The following is a 10,460-nucleotide window of genomic DNA, read 5'->3' on the forward strand; positions in this document are numbered from 1 at the left end:
GCAATCATTCATAGCTGTGGTCATTGCTCCTGCAAAATGATGATTTACTAAGAAAGGTAATTGCCGAATTCATATGTTTCCAGCAAGATGTCATGATTGAGGGGACCACTTTTGGTTGACATGCGCATGGACCTCTAAACCGTCGACATGATTAGGCCTGTAATCGTGCAGTTCGACGGCCTTCGTCAAGCTCTCGTTGCTCCGAGCAATTTCCGAAGAGAATTCGGATTCCGAGTGACCGCTGTGAGTACGCAGGCTGTGACCCCGAGAGAATCTACGGGGAGGGCGCCATCTTGGACCACCGGAACGTTTCTTTGAAGGTAGGTGTGGGTTGTCTATCCTCAGAGATTTGGTCTTGTAGAGTTCCAGCTGAGTGTACAGTCGTTTTAGCTCCTCCTGGAAGTGGGGGGGGGGGGGAGAACAGTTATCATGGTTATGATCATGCTAATTCTACTAATTGCGAGATATTCTTCAATCAAAACCTTCTGTTTTAATCATAGGCAAGCAAATTTTTGCTGGTGAGATTTTTTTTTTACACCTGCATGAATTCCTAAAAACATTTTTTTTCTCTCAAATCATTTCCACAAATCATCAGATACTAGTTCATAATTACCCTGGCACATTGTAAAGCCTTCTCATTAGATGTCAAGTCATCCTTGCTGCACTGAACTTCAATGTTAGGGCACTTAATTATATACTACATGGTTTTAGACGCTCCAGTCTTATGTTAGTCAGTCACCATCCCGACTTTCCTATGATGATACAATAATAAAGTCCGAACAATGGTGGAGGATGGACTAAAAGGGGACTGTGCCAGACATCCACACAGGACGCAAGTGGAATGCCTAGCAAGAAGTTGAGGAAATTGAGTCTCAGCTAGCTGAGGCACAAGGTCATGGTAGGGCCTATGCAAACCAACAGAACGGGCTAGGCAAGAATCCAACCCAGTTTTTCTTTAAGGCAAGCACGGAAATGAAGCGGAAGATGGTTTCTGACGAAATCCGTCACAAAGGGGAGGAACGTCGTATAGCTAAAGCAGTTGGTCTCGTGTAGCAGGGAGCTTGGTGTCGATGGGAGGGTGTAGAACCGAGGTTCCTGTCTTGGAACAACACATGGAAAATGGAAACAGACAGACTCAAATTCTTGCTACGAGCAACTCACGATGTTCTCCCTTCTCGCAATCTGAAGAAGTGGGCCAAGACTGAGAACGAGAATTGATATATAGATGTGGAAAAAAAGGTTCACTAAGGCACGTTCTATCTAATTGTCAGATGTCTCTGGTAGAGGCCGATATACATGTACATGGAGGCACAATGAGATCTTGAAAGAATTTGGCAATTCCTTAAATAACACCATAGAAAAGCAAAAACCAAACAAAATCATCAAATGCTCCAGTGATGATCTCTTTTGTGAAGGCTGGAACAAGCACTGGATCCAATATGAAAGCTATAGCTAGACCACATGCAAGTAGGCTCCTTTGTCTAGCAAGAGACTGGCAGTTGGTCTCAGACTTGGATGAGCAGATGACCTTCCCAGTGAGATTGTATCTACCAACATGCGACCAGGCATGGTAGTCTGGTCAAAGCAATCCACGTCTGTTATCCTCTGTGAGAGGGAAACATAGAGATGGCCCTTGAGTGCAAGACAACAAAGTATGCCGGACCTATGTCAGAATGCAAGGAGGGGATGGAAGGTAGATTACTATCCAGAGGATATGCTACAAAGTCTCTCCATGCATTTGTTCCTCTCAAGGATGGGCATTTCGAGCAGAAGGAAGCTGGCTTTGGACTTGATGGAGATTGCTACAAGGTCCTCAGCCTGCATTTGGAACAGATATAAAGCCAATTTACCAAACGAGCAGCTGGAGGTGGCATCTCGTCCTAATGCTGCTGGCCCGCCTCCTGCCACATCGCCATACAGAGGATAATGGGCCGAAATGGCTGACAGGAGGACCTCGACTGAGGATCCAGCTGTTCTGGAGGACATGTCTCTGCACAAGGTGTGTTTCTTTGTGTATCTTTATCTCATGGTTTAAATGAATGGTTTCATTAAATAACAGGGATATCATAGACTAAAACGACCCAAAATATTTTTATCATCTCCTTTCTTGGCTTATTTCTATTTTGTCTTTTCTCCTCCCTTTTTCAATACTTGAAAGATCGCAGGGAGCAGTCGCCCCTTTGCTCCCATGTGACCACGCCCCTGATTGATAGTGATGCAAATCATCATTTTTCCATCTGTATACTTACCCGTACATCTTCTGCATTAAAATTGTGTTGGTCGGTAGAAGGATTAGACGCTGAATTTTGTTTGAGGAAAGTGGAGTTTTGCCACTTGCTAGCTGCATCGTATACCACTCTAGAGTTGACTCTTTCTCGAAACTCCTCATTGTGTATCAGCTTGTGTAACACTATCAGCTAAAGCGAAGGAAGGGGGTAAATGATCCTGGTCAGTCCTCAAAATTCATTAACAAAGCTATAGTTTTCATTATAATATGTCATAATTATTATGGTATATTTAATAATGAAGAAAAGATATTGGAAATATTCAAGTGTTTTTTCTGAGTAGAGCATATAGAATCATACTAAGAATCATTGCTGCTTTTGTCTATAACAAAGGGCTTTTGACTCATTATCTACTTCTTATACACTGAAAGTGGTGAAATAGAATTCGTTCATTGATTAACATTATATAATTCTATAAATAATTTGTATTTCTGATAACTATACCTGCGTGTGTTTTTGCTGGTGTACAGTATAGTATAATATATTTACCTTTGGTATGAAGATAATTGATACCATGACAGTTATTGTTAGTTGAGAATGAATGAAGGTCATTAGAAAAGTCCAGTCAGGCGGTGTAGTTGACCACAGAAAATGTCTGAAAATTTCAAACAAGATCATAATAAGATGGGGGTCAGATATTTGGACACAGATAACATATCACCTACCTATCATCTACATTTTATTTTTCCTCGGGATGTCAGGGATTATAGTCATAAAAATATGAAATAATTATGAAGGTATATAATCTCCGAATATTGCTTTACATTAAGCATAATATTGTTCATGAAATATTGCTTGCAAAAACTAATTGAAATGGCCGTCTTGTCCAGACAATAAATGGTTCTTCCTTCTTCATATCAAAAGTTCTTTCATACAAAAAATAAAATACGCACTTATTTTTATATTAGCTAAGATCCGGACCACAGAGGAAATTCATGTAAACGCGCGAATTAATCCCCTCTTTAGGGGATTTGCCAAAACTTAAAAGAGGTATAAAATTATGAAAATTTTAGTGTAAAAAGTTAGGGTGGATGAAGGCGGAGGCCTCTTACTTTTTTTGTTTTGTTGATTACTCACCTTAGCACATGTAGAAAGACAGAAAGTATTGTCTCGTTATAGATGGCTACTGTGATATATCTTGTTTCGTGGAATTCACAGGGAGCTGCTCTTACCGCATAACATAGGTAGATAGCGAACAGAAGGAATAGGAATTCAACTATACAAAGCAAACAGAGAAAAGAAAAGAAAATGATTATGTAGAATTTATTCATTTTCAAACATGCTAATTAATATACTCAATAAATGCCAATAACGCTTCGAAATTTGTAAGGCAGTGTGCATTTGAAATATTTGCGCAGAAACGTACATATTATTTCTACTTTTAGATTAAAGTATACAAATCCATTTTTATTTCTAATTCCGAAATTTTGTATTGTAAGTATATTCTACCTTAAATGTTTATTTTCATCAATTTATTTATTCCTTTGTTTATTATTATCATTATTATATATATATATATATTATATATATTTTGGGGGATTGGTATTAAAAAAAGAAAATGAACCCGAGGCTAAATTATTCCATTGATAATGCCTCTTATCATATATCAATTCCTCGGTAAAAGCCTTTTCTCAAATCCATCTTTACATTCATATATACCCTGTTTGTGGAAATGTACATATTCACCATTTTGTGTTATAATTATTTAAACGCTACACTGACAAAGTTTGCTGTGACTGTATCAATGGTTGTCTGTCGTGACTCTAATGATTTTTCTACATCGGAATAAAAGAAAACGAACTGTTTCATTCGTTATTAATCTTCAATCTTTATGATGTGTGAAGGTGTGTTCCGGGGGTGTGTGTGATTTTTTACACGGTGTGAGGGTGTGCGTGCGCGAGCACACACAAGAGTGTGGGAGTTTATAGAGACGAAACATTGTCTTTTGAAATAAGTCATTTTCAATGTCAGCTTTCTGAATGTATCCGACTGTTCTATTCGTGGATATGAGCTGTAAATTCCTGTAGTAAAATGATATCAGATGGGAAATAAAATAATAAATCCTGTGATTTCAGCTGATTTAGATATTTCTGTTCGCTGCGATATAGCAACACTTGAATCGTGTCGGAAATTTTAGTTTGTCCTTGTGACCTTCACAGATTAGGTCTTGGTAGAGACACTCGGTTATAGATTAGAGAACATACTGAGCACATTTCAAATCAAGCACGTGATCCAAAGGCTACCACGAGGGGGTGGCGCCATGCTATTTTTATGTGGTTGGTATTGTAGAGGTACACGACTAAGACTTCTTTTTAACGCTCTTCTTCCTTTCTTTCTTTCATTAACAATAATAATGACATTAATTGATGATGATGATGATGATAAAAACTCGATTCAAAGCACCTTTTCCATATGATACAAAATGCAAACTATTATCATCTTAATAACGATTAACCATCATCATCATCATCATCATCATCATAATTTCAATCGCACTTACTGACGTCTATGACGTAATCCCACCATCGTACTTCGCACGTATAGAACTTCATTCCATCCCCGTCCTGCCCTAAAGCGACGATATCGACGTCACAGTATTGCATACTCTGAACAGAGAATATGGTCCAAGCAGCTAGGTAACCCGAAAGAACTAAGATGATAAGAAGGAGCCACTTGAGGACATCACGGTCGCGCACTAGAACACGAGTAGCTGATCGGGTTTGGAAAATGGCCAGTTTCCTGAATATAGATCAAAAGTAATATGAGAAATTCTTAAATTTTGCATACATACACAGTAGAAACGATTTATTATTTATAAAATTTATATTAGAAATTACATTTGTTTTTTATATGTGATGTACACTCCAAATCTTGCTTTGTCATCACTCACTGGTCTGACTAAATTCCAATAGGGGCTGGTGACCTTATGAGCTGACCAGGCTTGCCCCTTAAATTGTCGGTGAACGGAGCAGCAAGCCAGAGGGCACCAGGCCCACCAGGATGTAGCTAGAAATTTCAGTGGGTAGGGTGATTCGAAACTGTACTTATTCTTTTTTTTTGTAAATTATGTACCCTTTCGTATTTGTAGTAATATAAGATCTCTTTGTTGACTTCGTTTACATCTATATTTATATTTTTTGTTTACATATATATCCAAAGTAACTGTTGCTGAGCTAGCGCCACCATGAGCGTCTTTGGACTGTTTGTGCGCCCATTAAGACATCACCATTATTATTATTATTATTATTATTATTAATATTATTATTATTATTATTATAAATGTGAATAGATGACTGTAATATAATGTCGGTAGGTAGAAGCTACTCCCTTCAGAACCCGTCTTAGAGTTGGGATTGGTTCAGATCTCAAATCAATTTTTACTTTAATATCATATCAATCAGTTATATACTCTAGAGATACGAGTTAAAATTGAGTTTAGTATTTTTATTTAAATTCATCCGAATATCTTAAGACGGCGCGAGGTTTAAAAGATGTAAATGATGCGAAATGAACTAGCACTATGCAATGTTTTTCAGGGCTAATTATAATTACACAGTAAAAAAATAGCACGCTGTTTAAGCCTGTCACTTCAACAACAAGTTGTTTAAACTTTTTAAACAAGTTGTTTAAAAAGTTTAAACAGTTGTTTAAAAGGTTTAAGCAGTTGTTTAAAAGATTTAAACAAAAGTTGTTAGAGTGACGGGCTTAAACAACGCGCTTAAAATTTAAACAGCGTGTTTACAGTGTATTCTCCTATAGCAGCGAAATGATAACCATGATAATGATAACATGAATAATGATATAAATGTAGAAGGCTATAGAATATGATGATGTTGTTGATGATGATGATGATAATAACAACAACAACAACGCTACTACTACTACTACTACTACTACTACTACTAATAATAATAATAATATCTTTATACACTTAAAATGTTGGGCAACATACTGTCTACTGTGTTGAGTAATGTATTTTGGCAAAAAATATATATATTCTGGGCAATTATTTTTCAGTTTAGCAAATTTATTACCCAATTATTAGTTTCTATCACCCAATTTGGACAGATTTTAACCAGTAGTTGTATGGAAAGTATGTTGCCCAGGGTTAGTTAAAGGTTGGGCATTTTTGCCCAACTATTTTAAGAGTGTAAAGACAAATAAATATTTTAACATCAATACGCGGTTGAAACACCCAAATATAATTTCCATTTCGGCGATGTGAACAGTGAGATGATAACTTCAATAGAATATTCCATCTTTGAGAGAGAGAGAGAGAGAGAGAGAAGAAGAAGAAGAAGAAAATCCTAATGAAAACAAGAATTTAAATAACAGTAGAATGGTTAATAACTGTAATCACGAAATCACCATGAGCGAATGAACATTCTTAATCCTACCACCAACCTGTAAATTTTGAGGACAAGCATTCCATAGGCAATGGCAAACCCCCAACCTCTGAGCCACTTTGCGAGGAAGCAGGTCAGTGCACATGGTTCGAAGTACATAGCGATAAGTTCAGCATAGAGAACAAAGGCTCCAATGAGGAGAACGACAAGCATCCACGGACTGTCACAGCAAATCACCTGTAATAGTATTTAAAGTATTGAGTTCAAATTAGGGTTTGCATGCTCTTTATATGAGCTGTGCATTTAATCTCTTTTTTTCAACGACATATAGATGTTGGTTCGGTGGGAAGTCCTTCCCTTTGAAAGAATTATCCGAATTGTAATGTTATTATGAAATCGATTATTTTGTCTATGACTTTTATGTAACTCTTTAAATACTACTTGGATTATGGGCAGTTTAATCGGCGTGATAGCTTCCTTTCCTTACAATGTACTTCTATGAAGTAACTAGTATGATATGGAATATGTACAGCATAGAAATACATTGCAATAGTGCGTTGCACTTTGTATTATGTTAGATAAAAGTTTGTTGCACTGTGTACTATTTTCTCATACGCGCACTATAGCTAACAGGATAGGCACAAGCAGGGGCGTCGATCCATTTTTCAGATGGGGGGGGGGGCAAAATCATGAATCAACTTTCCAAAGGCACTCGATCACACAAAACAAACAAACAAACTCACACACACATATATGCCTATATATATATACATATATATGACTCATGAGATAGAGACACATATCTCACCAACAAATAAATGCGAGCGCGAAGCGCGAGCTGAAATTTCTTTATATTCTGACCTGAAAGCTTGATATTCTAAGCATTTTTGGTACTAATGATTAAGATGGGTATCTAAAAAACAATAGATGCGAGCGCGAAGCGCGAGCTGAAAATTTTGATATTTCGATCTGAAAAACTTGAGTTTAATGGACGTTTTTAATAAAAAACAAGATATATATCCAACAAAATATTATTGCAAATCGGTGTGGGAGTTCTTTTGAGGTCTAGAACTGAAAACGGGACATTCTATTCACCTATTTAATCATGAAAAGTATGGGTTTTTGCTACAGAAATGATGCGACCGCGAAGTGCGAGCTAAAATTTTGTTATATTCCAATCTGAAAAGCGGACATTTTGAGCACGATTTTAGATAAAGAACGAGTTGTGTATTTCAATTTCGCTTGCTGATTTCTGTGTAACATTACAATCTTATCTTATATTTTTATTTTGCACATGCGGAATTATTGGGGGGGCAAAACGATATGTTTGCCCCCCCCCCAATATTTTTATTGGTGGGGCGATCGCCCCCCTGCCCCCCCCCCCCCCGGATCGACGCCTCTGGGCACAAGGAAAGATGAAACCTCTTAGCTTTGCCTAAATTTGGTCATATATTTTCAGTTAAGGTAAAAAACAAATTACCGAAAAGGACAAATATTTTGTCTACATGTTATTTCTATATGAATAATCAAATTATATTTGCGGAGTGGAATATAAAGCAAATAATTTTTTTTTCAGCAAATGAAGCAAACCATCACTTTGTCGTCAAAGTAAATCTTTCTTCAGTTCCGCTTTCGATAGCCACATCTATATCGTCTCGGAAACGATAGGTTGCATCATCATTTTCACCAACAGAAACTATTTGCTTAATTGAGGAGTAAATAATGAGAAATAGTGGGATAGACAATGATACCTACCTTAGCTGTTCTATTTCTGAGGATGATTACGACCAAACCAATCGTCAGGAGCATGCACAAAGCTTGCATGGTGAGTATGACAGCTCGAAGTATGGCATCGTTAGTCACGAAGCAAGGTGCATCATCCAGACAGGTGGTACAACCTTCACGGCAAGGTCGACAGTCAAAGTTATGTATATAGTCATCAGCTCCGACACCTCCTTCGTGTTGTGGAGATATTGATAGCATCCAAGCTTGTTCAACCATCGATCCATTGAAGGCCTTTACAGGAGCAAAGGTATCAGGGAAGTAGAAACGATCTTTGCAGACACACTGGTAGGAACCACTGGAGAACCCACGTCTTGATACAGGAACGCACTGCGGAAAGCAAAGCAATGATATGATTATTAGCTTGGTACCATATAACCAGGGTAATATTATCAAAACAGCAAGAGCAGATGTACTCAAATCCTTGAAACTGAGGCGAAGTTATAAGGTACTTCATGCATATATACATGTGGTTTATGTATTATATGTACGATCTAAAATGATTTATTATGAAAAGTAAAATCTTACACGGATGTACAATGGGGTCACTCTGTCTAAGATTTATTTCTAGTATTGATAATACCAATTCGATTACTCTAAGTGCACATTTAGGGTTGCAAATTTGCACCCAAATGAAAAGGATGAAAAGATACATTATATTCGTTTTTGTTTGCTTCCAGAAATGCCTGTTTGCCTCTTCAAAGTTGCACAAAATATTTGATTTTTGTGCACCTTCCCGAAAGGGTAAAACTCTGCATTCTTAAAGCTGGAAATGTAGCTAATTGTACTTTTACAGTGTGCAAAGTTGCACGACAAAAGAGGTCCCAATTTTCAGAAGGGGGTCGTTCAAAAAAATATCCCAGCCTCAGCTATCACCACTCCCGCGGGGTAGGTCTAGTCGTTTAGAAGACATAATTATATAAAAATGATGGACTTACTGTTGTAGTGTTTCGACATTTGTGTGTGCCAGCGAAAATCCCTGTTCCATTGTCGCATTGGTCGATATCCATAGACATCAAATCCATATCAACGGACACTATGCCTCTGAAAAAATCCAATGTAGAATAATCAATGAGAAATTGATATATGTGTAGAAGAAAGAAGTGCACATGATATTTCACAAATTCAATGATCTACTCATTTGTGTTAAGCATTAGAATTTTTGACCGTTTTTCATATTGTAGTTCCCTAAATTGTTTGGATTTTTTACAGGCATAACAGTGTTGCCATGTTGGTATCAATTATTTTATTTATTAGAGCATTGTAGAAAAAAAAATCCTTTGGTATCAAGGGCATGCTGTCATGACGGAGCTCGAACCTAGAACTTACATGTCTCTAGTCGGATGCCTTAGACAATCAGCCACCTCATTGTTGATATCACCTAGGCTATAATATCATCGACATTTGTTTGCCCAACCTGCTGGTAGCTTTTCGATAATCACAAAAAATTACCCTGCAGTCGATTTTTTCCAATGTATCTTCTTTTTCGTGTTTGGATCTTTCATAGCTAAACAACGTTTGTGTGATCACTCTCCTTATCTTAATATAATAATATTTAAATAATATAGGATTTGTATAGTGCACGTATCCACCTTGCTATAGGTGCTCAAGGCGCTCCTATATTACCCCGGCTAAGCTAGTCTACCGATTCTGGTGCGCTCAGCTTTTTGAGGAATTACTTTCTGCCAGTACCCATTTACCTCACCTGGGTCGAGTGCAGCACAGTGTGGATAAATTTCTTGCTGAAGGAAAACACGCCATGGCTAGGATTCGAACTCACGACCCTCTGTTTGAAAGGCGAGAGTCTGAACCAGAACGACGCGCCCACAAAATTATCTTAAGGTACATTATGTTTGGAACATCCAGTAAGTGACTACAATTTTTTTTTTAAGAGTCGAAGAGCAACGGAAGTTAAGCTATCTTGCGCACAATCGACCCTTTGCGCGCTGATGTTGCAACCTCTTCCTTCAAATTAGGCTAATAAAAGGCAATAGTTCTTGGATAGCATCTATATAATGATGATTGGTATCACTTTAGCAATATGGAA

The 10,460-nt window shown here is 37.5% G+C and overlaps 1 protein-coding gene across 1 annotated transcript; it reads right to left on the reverse strand.

Annotated features, from left to right (window-relative positions):
- On the reverse strand, positions 1–9,451 carry LOC129273829 (metabotropic glycine receptor-like). The gene is made up of 8 exons (XM_054910784.2): positions 9,352–9,451; positions 8,387–8,743; positions 6,690–6,868; positions 4,786–5,024; positions 3,363–3,501; positions 2,775–2,880; positions 2,250–2,417; positions 1–396 (listed from the first exon to the last, which is right to left on the reverse strand). The coding sequence occupies exons 1-8, from the start codon at positions 9,436–9,438 to the stop codon at positions 91–93; spliced, it is 1,581 nt and encodes a 526-aa protein (XP_054766759.1). The 5' UTR covers positions 9,439–9,451; the 3' UTR covers positions 1–90.
- Between the last annotated feature and the right edge of the window lie 1,009 nt (positions 9,452–10,460).

Source organism: Lytechinus pictus, chromosome 1, assembly GCF_037042905.1.
Source record: "Lytechinus pictus isolate F3 Inbred chromosome 1, Lp3.0, whole genome shotgun sequence".
NCBI classification, from domain to species: Eukaryota; Metazoa; Echinodermata; class Echinoidea; order Temnopleuroida; family Toxopneustidae; genus Lytechinus; species Lytechinus pictus.